Source organism: Leptopilina boulardi, unplaced genomic scaffold, assembly GCF_019393585.1.
Source record: "Leptopilina boulardi isolate dan_hultmark-lab unplaced genomic scaffold, ZJU_Lbou_2.1 LbouV2_371, whole genome shotgun sequence".
Lineage (NCBI taxonomy): Eukaryota > Metazoa > Arthropoda > Insecta > Hymenoptera > Figitidae > Leptopilina > Leptopilina boulardi.
In genome coordinates, this window is record NW_026137942.1 from 1,382,322 (window position 1) to 1,397,169 (window position 14,848).

The 14,848-nt window shown below is 29.3% G+C and overlaps 1 protein-coding gene across 2 annotated transcripts in view; it reads right to left on the reverse strand.

Moving 5' to 3' along the window:
• Positions 1-5,328: 5,328 nt before the first annotated feature.
• LOC127287491 (WD repeat-containing protein 55 homolog) overlaps positions 5,329-14,848 on the reverse strand; it is a 122,899-nt gene continuing 113,379 nt past the window's right edge. For both annotated transcript variants that reach the window (XM_051314454.1, XM_051314456.1), the window contains exons 7-8: positions 5,822-6,039; positions 5,329-5,741 (exon numbers count right to left, since the gene is read on the reverse strand). In XM_051314454.1, the coding sequence (XP_051170411.1) occupies positions 5,483-5,741; positions 5,822-6,039 (477 nt within the window). In that variant the 3' untranslated portion in view covers positions 5,329-5,482. The remainder of the gene's footprint in view (positions 5,742-5,821; positions 6,040-14,848) is intronic.

The following is a 14,848-nucleotide window of genomic DNA, read 5'->3' on the forward strand; positions in this document are numbered from 1 at the left end:
ATTGAGGGAATATTCCAGTGATATTGATGAGATAAATTTAAAAATTCACCAAAAAAACTTTTTTTCTATTTATTTTTTTAAATATTCAAGACAATCAAAACAAAAAACATTCTAAAATTTTATTAATAACAGGAGAATTCTCTCAATATCATAGGGATATTCCCTCAATATCAGACGAATATTCCCTCAATATCACAGGAATATTTCGCTCAATATCACAGGGATATCCCCTCAATATTACATGAATTTCACGGGAGTATTCCCTCGGTATCATACGAATATCACGCGAATGTCACAGGAATATCACCGTGGAATGTCCCCATGAAGAGGACATTATGATATCGCCTGAATGTCACAAGAATATTTTCGCTTGATATCACCTTGACATTCAACCAATATTCCGTGCTACTTGGGTAATATACTCCAAATTTAAAATTAGGTATTAAAACTTATATACCATTGGAAAATTTTTGTAATTTTTATTCATTAATACAATCATTTAAAACTACTTAAATTGACAAAATTATTAATTGATATCATTAATGTTCATAAAAATATATGTATACGATAATATACTCTTTGTAATAATAAACATCTGAAAAACTATTTGATAACTTTACAAAATAATAAAAGTAAAGTATTTTGGTTATAAGATACATTTTCTCAAGAACTTTCATAGCCTCCCCTAGTGGAGCCCGTTAAGGCGCTCCCAGTGCGGTTGAGAGTTATGATGGTCGAGGGTTCGAGTCTCAGAGTCAACACGTCCCAAGTATTTTTTTATTAATATTTTTGATGTCAAATAAAAATAAAATGTAACTAACTTTTATAAATGCTCTTTAAATATTCCTAATTTATTAAATTATAATTATAAATTATTAATTATTATTATTATTATTATTATTATTATTAATTATTACATTATAAAATTGCTTAATAAATAAAATTAAAATTCTCTAATAAAATTCACCTACGCATCTGACGTCAGATCTGACGTCCGAAATTATTCAAAATTGATACTACGAATCCGACGTCGTTTCCGACTGCAGATCCCCATGTCGAATCAGGTGTCGGATCCGAAGCCGAAAACGGCGCAGGTTCCGATGTCGTATCTGCTTGGGAAACGACGTCGGAATTTTCAGTAGTGGAGCTATGTTGCAATTCTCCTGAATTCGACAAAGTTGTATTCAACTTCCAAACTCTCTATTCGTACAAATTCAAGGAACAAACTATTGAGATTTCATTTTTTTCAATTATTCAGCAAAAATTCAATAGACGAGTTGGTCATTTCATTTGAATTCTCAACCGATGAAAACTCATTGGTACGATTTATATTGAATATACAAAGGGCTTTACTGAATCTTGCTTAGCGAAAAAAACGAATTGGACCTTGCTAAAAAAGTTAATTACTTATAAACTGGGCTAACCTGGGAACTTCTCCACACGGGTAAGGAACTATGAGAAAGTATTCTTCACTGTTTAAATTAACGATTTCAGGTGATCAGATTCAGTTAGAAAACGTTTAATAAAACAAAACTAAAAAAATAATATATTTTTATATGTAATATAAGAGTATACCGAGGGGAAAATAATTTGTGAATTAAGGTGTACACTTGTTTTGAATTATCCTGAATTATTTTGAATTACATGAATTATCCTAAATTATTTGAAGTATTGTGAATTATCATGAAATACTTTAAATTATCTCGAATTACTATGAATTATCTTGAAGTATATGAATAATCCTGAATTTAAGTGCTTGAATTTGATCCTATACTGCGTGCTCGGCAGAGGTATTCTCCTGTATAATCTAATGCAGTGACATTTCCACTTCATTTTATATCTTAGCTAGCTCCATCTGTAAAATTTAACTAACTTTTAGTAATTTTCACAACTACATTGAAATTCCACTAATTTTATGGCGCAGGCATTGCAGATTAAAGGTATATCCAAAAAATCATAATAAAATTTTAAACGCGTTTTTCTCAAAACTCCTTTTTTTGAAATGACCGAAAACATCATTTTCACAAATCTCAACCGATTTACCTAAAAATTTAACTTTAGCATCTTAATAACATTATGTAGAGAAAGACGTAAAGAATTTTTATAAGTTGCATATTTTTAAACAATTTAGTGCCTATTTTTTTAGGAAAAAACTATGTGTTTACTTAAAATTTTCACCATTTTTACAAAACTCAATAAAAAAAATCCCCTACGTCTTTCTCTAGCTTTTGAGATGTAAAAAAATAAAAAAATTTGTTTTTTCTTATGAGATGAAAATTGTAACAAAAAGCTTTCCGGTCGCGAAGTGAATCTCCTCAAAAAGGGTTTCTATCACGTATCTGTAAACCTGATATTTTTTTTAAAAAAAAGTAATATTTATAATGTACGTTTTTTAGAGGTGTGCAAAAGCTCGAATGTCCGAGCCGAGTAAAGCTCGAACTTGACTCGAGGTATCGAGTAAATTCGAGTACTCGAGTGAATTTGAGAATTATAGTCATTTAGATACAATTCCCCAACGTACAAAATTTTTAAAAATATATCAAAATAATTGAATTTCTGAAAAATAACAGGTTATATTGTTAGAAATAATTGAATTTCATGCAATTTTAAATTGAATTTTTTTTGTAAATTTATATCTCTGATTTTTTTATTCAAACAGACAATATTTAAATCTTAGAAAATTATTGATATAAATTTTTAAAAACTTTTTAAATTATAAAAATAGTATTTATTTGGTGAAGAATTTTAGATAAAAATTTATAAATACTTACCGTGTCGAATAGTTCCTATTTAGATTTTTAGAATTAATTGAATTTTAAAAGAATTTGAAATTTGAATTACTGAAGATTTTTTAAACAAATTTTTAACAATAACAGACAATAATTGAGTTTTAGAGAATTTCCAATTAAAAAATTTTAAAATATTAAACAGTAGGGGAGAGTAGTCAAGTTTGGACAGTGGTCAGGGTTGAGTCATCGCGTTTATTTTGTTTTATTACACTCGATCCATCTGTCTTTGTATTTATGTATTTGTTAGCAATGTCAGCGAACTTTTCACATACGTTGTAGTGAAGTGTGCAAACAATAAAGACGTATTATGTGAGTCATCGCTGTACGCTCAACAAAAAACTTTTTTCTTCTTTCAAAAGAAGACAATAAAGTACAAAAAAAATTTGTCAAAGACAAAGTAACTTGACTTAAATTGTCCATTAAGATGTTATATGAAAATGTGGATCGTAATATGGTATTTGGATAACGCGCTTATTTTTGTGTGTGATGTGACGCTAAACGAGGGTTGAGCCACCCAAAAATTTTGCAATTATGAAGGGTTCTTGCAATGAACATTCATTCGTCGACTAAAAGAGGTGTCAAAAACTTCATTTCTATTGGAAAGAAAGAAAATACTAATTTTTGATATTTTTTTTCACTTTTCAAACCAGCTTCGCGATACAAGCGAAAATCTGAAAATTACATAATAAGGGCTTTTTATTTCAATTTCGTGGTTCTTTTACACATTTCCAAGTGTATTTGAGCGCCATTTTATTATTTGAAGGTCATTATTAATCATTTATCTGCATATTTCATTAATTTTTTACAGTGACTCAACCCTGACTACTATTTTTTTTTTAATTGACTATAACTCTGAAACTTTTGGTCAAATATTTTTACAATGTTCAGCAAAAACATTACATTTTAGTAGAGCTTTAGAACCATATGCGAGAAATCTCAAAATTCGGCCTACAGGGAAAGTTATAGAGAAAAGTCAAAACACTCCCCTATCAAATAGGGGAGGTTGGGGCTAAATGTTAAATTTTCAAGAAATATTTTCTTTTAGGCACCAAAACCCCTAAAATGCATAAATTTACTCGCACCTTTTGTGAAAGTTTTTATTGTGTCCACGGCCTTAGGTCTCTTTCTTTAGAGCGAGTTACAAATACAATTTGCTAAACATTGAATTCGAAAGGCAACCGAAACACATCAGAAATGTAAACAAGATGAAAAAAAGGCATTTAACATTTAGCCCTACGCTGTGTTTTTGACTTGGACTTCTTCTTCTTCTTTTAAAAAAAAATTTTATTTATTGGATATGATGAACGAATTTTGTAACTTTTTAAAATTTTTAATTTTAAATAAAAGATACTTAAATTCAATTAATTATTGTAAGATTTAAATCACATAGTGATTAAAATTCTTTTACTACTTATATTAAATTACAAATAAAATTATAAATAATATAAAATACAAGAAAATTAAGAAATAGAAGGTAAAGAACCTTAATATAGAATAAAAGACTTCATTTTCATAACAGTTTCGTAAATAGAGTTCAATCATTTCATAAATCAATACACAATTTGAGCAATATAATTGCTCAATACAAGGAGTGGCTCATCGAAGGTGGATCACGCCACTACCCAAATTTGCAAGGTTGCAAGAAGCGACTTAGTGACAATTAAATTCATTATATTTTTCCCACTCTTTTTGTCAATTAATAAAACCAATTGTTGATGAGAAATCGAGGTCTTCGTAGTGAAGTCGTCGAGTGAGATGGGTGGAACAACCCCTTTGACCAGGGTTGTTCAGAGTGTAATTAAGGTGAAGTTCTGGAGAGAGAGGTCTCAAGTGGAGACGGTGATACAACCCGCAGTTTCAGGTTGATTTAAGTGTTGATTGTAAAAGAATTCTCTCATTGTCAGTGAAGAAATTATTTTAGTTGCATTGAATTATTGATTATTGAGTTGTGAGATATTGATTATTGATTTGTGAAATATTAATGTGCCAAACTCTTGCCCCAAGGATTTCAGGAGGAGAAAGACCAACGTTCCTTGCAAAAAGTCGGTACTTGAATTTCTATGTTAATATAGGCTGTATCGACTCTAAAACAGTGACGTCACACTAGCCGTAATAGCGCATACCTACTCTCGAGCAGTATTTCCATGTTTTCTGAATCAATTTTTGGCAGTAATCGACTTTTTTATTATAAAAAATGAAAAATTTCTAAAAAAATATAGCATCATTGAATAGAGCATACCCAAATTAGTTAATATCGATTGTAATTATTTTATTATGTTTTAAATATTAGTGCTGTTCGCTAAAAAGGCGTTTCTTTAAATATCTCAAAATCACTCTGAATGCAAATACCGACTTTCTTCATTAGGACGGTAGAATAGAAGAATTTATTGAAAATAATGAAATAATTAAGTTTTTTAAAATTTTAATAATTTAAATTATATTTTGGAAATAATTGAATTTTTGAATATATTAGCTTACTATATCTTTGAAAAAATCTGTAAAATAAGGATGAAGAAATTATTTTCTAAAAGAATTATAATTTTACTAATTTTTTCAAAAAAATATTATTAACAAATTGTAATTTGAACATTTGTTTTACTAGATGTGATTATTTAAATAAACTAAATATGTTTTTATTGTATAAAATATTTTTTGTATTAAAATAACAGACAACATTCGTGATGAGTTGTAATTTACAAATCGGCAAAAAAGTCAGACGCATTAGTTACTTTGCTACTTGGTAGATTGTGTTTTAATTGTTTTTGTTTTCCACCTTTTAATTTCAAAGAAATGTCTAAATCTTCAAAATACTGAACGTTCCAAAATTTCACATCATTGTCGTAAGACGATGAAGCAATTAACGTTCCGTCGTTGCTGATGTCAAGTTTTTCTACAGGGAAATTATGTTGGCCTACTATTCCTAAGTGTCTATTTGGAAAAAGACTTGTTGCTCTAAAAATACAAATTTTAGATAAAATTAAAGGAAAACTTGCAGTAATTTTGTTATTTGTGTATTTTTAACAAAAATTTACCTTAAACGTCCATCTTCACCTCCAGTTACGACCACATTTTCTGTTAAGGGAATCATACAATTAATGGCCTTCTTTGTTAAACTTGGAACTTCATCCGAATGGAGACCGAATTCATTCCAGTTAAAAAGGTACAGTTTTCCTTTACTTGTAGCACTTAAGATTTTGGTTTCGCATTTAAAAAGACCAAGACACGTCAATTCTTCATCATATTCTTCTGACTGAAAAGTAAATTTGATTTTAAACCGAATGTAATTTGTAAAGGATTGATATTGACACGTTAGATTCAATGAATGACTAATTATTATTAATGTATATTTGACACATATAATATAAAATTTCATATATTAGAGTAATGTAGAGTGGAATGGTTTGGGTCTTTATTTTTCCCATAAAAATAATAAAAAATTGAGTTCAAGGGGAGGTTCTCATTGTGGATGTTCAAAAAATGAGGTCTATAATTTTTTGAGGAAAAGTAAGAAAAAAGAATGCAATGTATAGAAAACCGAGTACCGAGTAACATGTTTCAATCGATACCATTTATTTCAAAATTTTTTTTCGTCCGCCACATTGGATCCGCCATTTTGGATTTTTGTAAACTAACATCATATTTGTAATTAGTGACCCCAAAGACCCCCCGAGTAGCAAGTTTCAAAGAAATCCGAGCAATTTAACAAAAAATCATCTATATTAGATCCGCCATTTTTAATTTTTTTCATATATCCAATTTTATGTTATTGAAGTCACTGAATTCAAATCAACATTCAGAAGAAGCAAAAATTATGTTTTAGATATAGAAATTAAGTAAATTCCCATAGAAATCAATTTCTTAAAAACCACCCCCCAACATGTTTGTAAAAAGAGAACACGAGCTAACTTTTAGGTCGGACTACGTTTTTCTCTTTAGATACATCTTAAGAAAGAGAATTTACCATATGGCAGTCCTGGCAATTAAAATTTTTTTCTTTGGTGTGCTTGTGATAATTAAAAAATTTTTAATAACAAAAATATTTAAAGATTAAAAAAAATTAAGAATTGAATAATTTATAAAACTAATTTAATGTGTGGGAAAGCTTCTGGAATAAACATAAACTACATACATTATTCATGTTAATTTATTTATATATATTTAAATAAAAAATTAAGAAATATATTTTTTTTCAATTTTTCGTATACGTATGAGATCAATGGTTTGAACGTGGAGTATGAAGAACTTTAGTCTCTTGTTTCTTGATAGATTTCAAATTTTCAAGATTAAACTTGAAAGGAACTGAATGTATGAGGCATCGTCAAATTTTGTATATAATAGTATGAGTATGCCAGTGTGTCTGGGCCTTCGATAATTCTCAGAATTACTCGTGATTGTCCGAGAAAATTCGGTGAATTTCGAAGAAAGGCGGGTCGGCTGATGAGCGGTTTGGGATCGGGGGTCGCGGGGAGGTATTCGGGGTGTAAGAATAATAAAAGTATACTTCCGGGGTCTCTCGGTCTTATTGCTCATTATTCTGCGGAAGTCACGCCATCCCTGTGTCCATTGCCAATGACTCATAGGTAAATTTCAATGCATTTAAATAAATACGTTTTTTATTAAAAAGGGGTTTTTGGGGAAAATAATATTAAATGACGGGATAATAATTTTGTGATTTCATTATTTTATTAAACATAGGAGTGGCGTTTTTAATTACTGTTTTGATGGGTGAACTATAAAAACCAAGTGAGGACGCGAGCAAGACCGGAGACCCCAGAGATCTCAAATAATTGACATTTTATCGTATAATTTTGATCATTGGAGGTTGCCGATTCAGACGTTCATTCAAGTTGGGCAAAGATAACAAAAAATCTATATCAGACATCTGTTAATGATAATTTGCCTACGGATCTGACCGACATCTCTCCGGTTTCAAACCGTCTCCGCCTCATCATCCCGCATCAGCAGAGCGATAAGTCATTTTTTTGTTTTATTAATTGTGTCTATTTTTTTTATGTAACGTTTGAATGATTCTTGTGATTTTGTAATTTTTTTGTATATAATTTTAATATTAATTGAATTCAGGTGTGCCTGAAAGTGAGATAATATTTTTGACATTCTCAATCAAATGTATAACTTGGGCCCAAACTCATCATTAAATTGTTATCATAAATAGTAATTAGTCAGTTATCTCATTTCATTTGGATATTATTGTTTTATTTTGAGAATCATTTAATCTTATTTTTATAAAAGGAACGGTGTATTTTATAATTATCAAATTTATTAATTTGAATTGACGCCAAACAGTCTCTTTCTATATTTGTATATTTTGATAAAAATAATTTATTACAAACTCTTCCATAAAGTCCTCGTCATAGACTTCGTATTCCATGTTTTTGATATGTTGTCGCAGTCTTGTCATCTTTCAGTCTATTTTGTTCGTTAAACGTAATTTCGCATTCAACGAACCCAATATGAAATATTTTGTTTAAGTAGATTGTTAATAAACAATTGCAATGCTAACTAATTGTTTATTAACAATCTACTTATCCAAAACACTTCATGTAAGGCTTGTGTGTTGCGAAATATCCTAGCGGATGGAAAAAACGCGTTTTGAACGAAAAAGCGTTGAAACAGCTTCGGGAACACAACGGTCACTAAAAATGTTATTTAAACAATAAAATATGATAAAGTAATTATTGGGATTTGTAGAAAAATTGTTCACGAATAATTTAAGACCTTATTTGTATCAAGTTAATACGAAATAAGTGAAATAAAAGATAAAATATGGAGCTCTGTTATATTAGGGTATTCTGTCAAATTTTTATATAATTCATTGAAAAGTATTCTACACGGAAAAAAATTAATCTCTGAACTTGCAGTAACATTAATCTTACCCTATTAAAAAAAACACGTATAATTATACGTATAATAAGACATACGAATTTGAAACAAGAATTATACGTATAATTATACGTATAATTGTACGTGTCTATAATTTTTAATATTTAGGAATATATAAATATGGAATTTATTTTTGTTTATTAATATATACCTAAATATTATAAAATATTGACAAGTATTATTATACGTATTTTTTCAATAGGGTTAATGTAAGATTAAGGTAAGATTAATGTTATTAATGACATTATAGTCATAATTACGGTGATAAGTTGTGTTTTTTATTTTGCCAAACTTTCTACTTAAAAATCCGGCAGCTCCCTACGGGGGCGGCAACATTCTCATCACGCGCTTCGCGCGTAGGAGCTCGCTTCGCTTGCATAATTGAGCGCGCCCCGGGGCGCGCGTAGGACGATCGTCCCGCTTCGCGGTCTGATATTGATGCTGACTCTACATTGGCTGCGCAAACGTGTACGTGAACGTGCTGACGTCACAATGTTATTCAAGTCGGTTCTACAATGGACACGTTTGTACGTGAACGTGTACGTACCGTGCTGACGTTACCCACTTGCACAACATTGTGACGTCAGCACGTACACGTTCACGTTCGCTTACAAACGTGCCCATTGGAGAACCGACTTCAAATGGGTGACGTCAGCACGTTCACGTTCACGTACACGTTTACGCAGCCAATGTAGAGTCAGCATGATGCGCGCTTCGCGCGCATTTTCTTACGTTGCGCTACACGCTCCGTTTGTCTTTTACAATTAAATAACCTAGTATCATTAATTACTTTTTATCTAAATTGTATAGTTCAAAAATTCATGAATTTCATTTAAAACTTGTATTAATTATTCTATCAGAAAGTACTTGAATGACCCAAGAATCAGTTTGGTAGAATGAGATATTGTAGTAGTTTCAGATTTTTTAGTTCATTTAACTAAATATTGAAGTGAGACGTGTAATAGAAAGAAATTTTTTTTATTAATTTTATTAAAAAGAGTAAATTTAATTACACACAGAGTTTAAATAAGTACAAAAGTAGTTACTTTAAGGTGGAAGCTTTATGTAAATGACCTGTTTTGTATAATTTATTAGGAAGAACTAGTATTTTATATTAAAATGCGCTGAATTAAATTATACAAATAGGGAAGGTTTAAATGTATTAGAATAAATTTTTTATCGAGAAAAAAAAGGGCGGCACTGCAGCTGTTCAGACTTAGTTCGTTAATTTTGCGCCGTTGATTGGCCAGTTCTTTGTAATTAACGAAATCAACAAACCCAGATTATTTATTAAAATAAGTTATTCCTCTTCAAATTAATTTCTATTGAGTAAACGAATAAATTAATTGAAAATTTTAAAACATTTTAAAAAAATAACTTAATAGTAAATCAATTTTTAAAGCAACAACAAAATTTAATTTTATAGGAGGTATTGGGAACGGTGGTCTAGTAACAATCTAGTAACTTTGACCCATTCTCTCCCTCCATTTTGTTTTTTCTACTCTTTCTAACCTATTAATTGAAGAGAGACAAAGAAAGAAAATGGAGGGAGAGAATGGGTCCCCACCAGATGGCGTATTGCAGTTTAGCCGATCCCAATCGCCCTTTTTTTAATTCCTAAAAAATTTGTGTACAATGGATGTAAGTGAAATTTTTAAAACATTTAATTTTCTTAAAGTACTTTGACTTTAAGGATAACATTCTCATCACGGCACTCGCGTTTCACGCTCGAAAATTAGAAAAAAGCGATAGCAAAACTTGCAGATTTAGAGGAATTATTAAAGAAAATTCAAAATAGCATAAATCTAATCTTAAAAAGAAAAAAAATTCTTGATAATGCTGTTATCATGTCGAAATTTTTGGGGTGCATGAGGCCAATGGTGTTTGCCAATATTGCACCATTATAAAAACATTAATCTAAATTTTCTTCATTAAAATACCAATCTTTTATTTACGACGTGCACAATATTAAACAAAAAAGGTTCAAAAAAATAGTTTAATCGATATACACCTTCACTTTACATATAATATAACTGAGCTAGCTATGATAGTTAAAATGTTGTACATAGAATTTTAATCCGAAAATTTTGATATATTTTAACGAAATTTAGATAATTTTATTGTTTTTTTGACGAAATCACCTGGCCATCGATCTCAGGCGACATTTTGGTACACTTAAAGTATATACCAAATTTGAAGTCGATTCATTAAAATTTATTCAAGTTATCGTCGGACCAAATTTTCTCTACAGACAGACATTTTTTTAGGACCCATTTTTTCGGCATCAGAAAGTCTCAAAACGTCAAGATATACTGGAATTAGAGAATGCTTAAAATCGCCCAAATGTAATACTTTCTCATTATGATAAGAATGTAAAAACAAATTTTTCATTAAAATTAAAAAAAAAAAAATTCCGTATTTTATGAGTAAGTTACTGTAATATACGTTAATTTAAGGTGATTCAAACAGAAATAATACATAGTTGAACATAGTTTTTCAAAATAAAGTAATTTTGCTCTGCATTTTACCCATTTTTCATCCGTTTTTGTCATTTTTTGTCTTTTTTTAAAAAAAGTGGTATAACTTTTTTGTTTTAATCGCTATTAAAAATTGTCAAAGGAAGAAAGTGTTTATTTTTAGTCGTAATTTTCGAAAAAAGTTTGAAAATTTTTTGTTTTGAAAAATGCGAATTTTGGAAATTTTTAAAAACTAAAAATTTGAATAATTTTGTTGTTTTTCGATGAAATCATCTGGCCAACGAACTCAGGCGACATTTTGGTACTCTTAAAGTGTATACCAAATTGGAGGTCGATAAATTAAAATTTGCTCAAGTTATCGTCGAACAAACTTTTTGTCTACAGACATTCATGCGTACATGACAAAGACAAAGATTTTTGTATTGTGAATTTATTTTTTTAGGATTCTAGAAGTCTCAAAACGTGAAGATTCACTGGAATTATAGAAGGCTCAAAAGCGAGCAATTATAATAGGTGAGAGTGGGGAGTTGTGCTTCAGGTTTTGTTTTTCCATCAAAATGATTATATAATTTTTTTTTAATCTATTATATGAAACTTTTTGTAAATGTACAAACAACTTTTAGCATGATCGATTAATTAAAATTTAAAACGGAAATTTGCTTGTTTTCAAAAATACTGGTTTTCTTATTTTTCAAAAACAGTGGAAGATGACCTCCACCGTTAAGGGGTTTCCTAAATTTTTTTGCCCTAAAATAGAAGGTTTTTAAAAGATCGTGTACTCATAAGTTTTAAAATATAATTGATCAAAAGTTTTTACATGTTACTATATACGTCAAGAACTATTTAAAAAAAAATTGCGATCTTAAAAAATATTAATATATAATACTAATTAACTAATTATATAAATTAATTAATAATACTAATACAGGTCCTAAACCTCGAGATATTAAAAAAAAATCAAAAATTAAAAAAATGGCAAGCTTTGGAACCCAAAAAACTGAAAAAACACCATTTTTTTGACAATCAATCACTCACAAAAACCTGATTATTGAATATTTTAAATATATTAGAGGTTTAGGACCTGCAAAAACTTCCACTGAATCGAATGCAACTTGAATTTTTGAAATCGGTCAAACGGTTTTTGAGTTCTACTGGTTACCATTTTTAAATATAGTGTTTTGAGAAAAAAGCGTTTAAAGTTTTGATATCAAAAGGTTATAATTAGTCAAGCAGAAGTAACTAAATCAGCTTGAAAATTCTTACTCAGGGGTTTTTGGGGTCGCTGATTACGAATATGATGTCAGATTTTAAAAATTCAAAATGGTGGATCCAATATGGCGGACATAAATGTTAAAAATCAATTGCATTTACTCGAAACTTGGTACTCGGGGGTTTTTGGGGTCGCTGATTATGAATATGATGTCAGAATTTAAAAATTCAAAATGGCGGATCCAATATGGCGGACGAAAAATTTTAAAACTAATCGGATTTGCTCGAAAATGATGAAATGATATGAATATGATGAATTGTCCGTACTGGGTCCATGACCATGTCGGGTTTATTATCAGCAAACCAAAAAAAAAATTCGGTATTTTATGAGTAAGTTACAAAATCGCCCAAATGTAATACCTTCTCATTATGATGAGAATGTAAAAATAAATTTTTAATTAAAAATTAAAAAAAAACAAAAAATTCATAATTTTATGAGTAAGTTACTGTAATTTGTGTTAATTTGAGGTGGTTTAAAGAGAAATAATACATATTTGAACACATTTTTTCAAAATAAATAAGATTTTGCCCTGCATTTTACCCATTTTTCATCCGTTTTTGTCATTTTTTGTCTTTTTTTAAAAAAGTAGTATAACTTTTTTGTTTTAATCGCTATTAAAAATTGTCAAAGGAAGAAAGTGTTTATTTTTAGTCGTAATTTTCGAAAAAAATTTGAAAAAATTTTTTTTTTGAAAAATGCGAATTTTAGGAATTTTTAAAAACTCAAAATTTGAATAATTTTGTTGATTTTTGACGAAATCATCTGGCCAACGAACTCAGGCGAGATTTTGGTACACTTAAAGTGTATACCAAATTTGAAGTCGATTCATTAAAATTTGTTCGAGTTATCGTCGGACCAAATTTTGTCTACAGACATACATACAGACAGACATTTTTTTAAGACCCATTTTTTCGGCATCAGAAAGTCTCAAAACGTCGAGATTCACTGGAATTAGAGAGGGCTCAAAATCGCCCAAATGTAATACCTTCTCATTATGATGAGAATGTAAAAACGCCACAAATTCACATCTCTGATTTAAAGATTTTTTCATTTCAGAACTCTTCTAATATGGATTACATTGTATTTCCCAGTTTGAGTCAGTTTTCACTTTACGTATTTGTTATTACGTGGAGGATATTTTCTTTATGTTTATTAAATTTATTTATCACAATGGCTGACGATTTTGTTAAAAACTGTTTAATTAGATGGAATTTAACAGAGTATTTGCAGGTAAACACTTATATCATTTGTTTTGACACCGGATAACCTAACCTATAAAAAGTTGTACTGAACCGTGTTTTTTTATTATTAAGAAATATGAAAAAAAATTAAATGTTTATTCTAATCATATATTATTTTAATTTATTCAAATAACTTGATAGTTTAAAACTATATTTTCCATATCATAAAATTAGAGATTTCTAATATGATTTTCAGCCATAAGAAATATGTGTTTTTCATATTACTAATATTCGGATTAGATATAACCCCAAATTTTAGTTCTAGAGATCTGTTCACATCTGACGTCCGATTCCAGAGATAGTTTATCTCACATTAAATCTCTAATTTAGAGATTAATTTTTTCCGTATAGATATAATTTTTTAACAATAGAAAAACAGTGAAAAAGTATTAATTTATTATTTTAAAGAATTTGAAAGGGTAAAAAATAATGAAAATTAATGTGTTTATTGTGTACACTTTGCGTGTATCGGTCAACGTTTATTGACAGCAAGTTACACGTTACACCGGTGAACGCTAGATGGAAGTACATTAAACCATTAATAAGACTGACAAGAAAAATATTTAACATACTGAACGTCAGTGATGCATTTAGACACAAATAAAAAAATGCTAAAAACTTATTGATTATTTAGAAAAAATTGTTACTGGGGGTTTTAGAGATTGCTAATTACAAAATTGATATCAAATTTACAAAATTCAAAATACGGAGTAAAATATAACAAATAGAAAAATGTTACGTAATTTTTGAACGCTCCCTTTGGGTTCGCTGATTACGAATATAATAACAGATTTTGAAAATTCAAACGGGCAAATCCAATATGGCGAAAGAAAAAAATTAAACTTTAAACAAATTCTCTGGAAGTACGTTACTCGGGGTTTTTTTAAGACGTTTGCTTTTCACCGAACGGTCAATAGGTCGAACGTACAAAATGTCAAACGGACAAAATGTCGAATGGCAAGTTGTCGAATGGAAAAAATGTCGAAAAGCCATAACCTCGAAAAGCCAATACATTGAACGGACAAAATGTCGAATATTTTTATTGAAGTAACTATAATTATACTTAATTCAATAAAAATATTCGACATTAGTCTGTTCGATGCATTGGCTGTTTGACGTCTTGGCTTTTCGACATTTTGACCGTTCGATGTATTGGCTTTTCGACGTTAT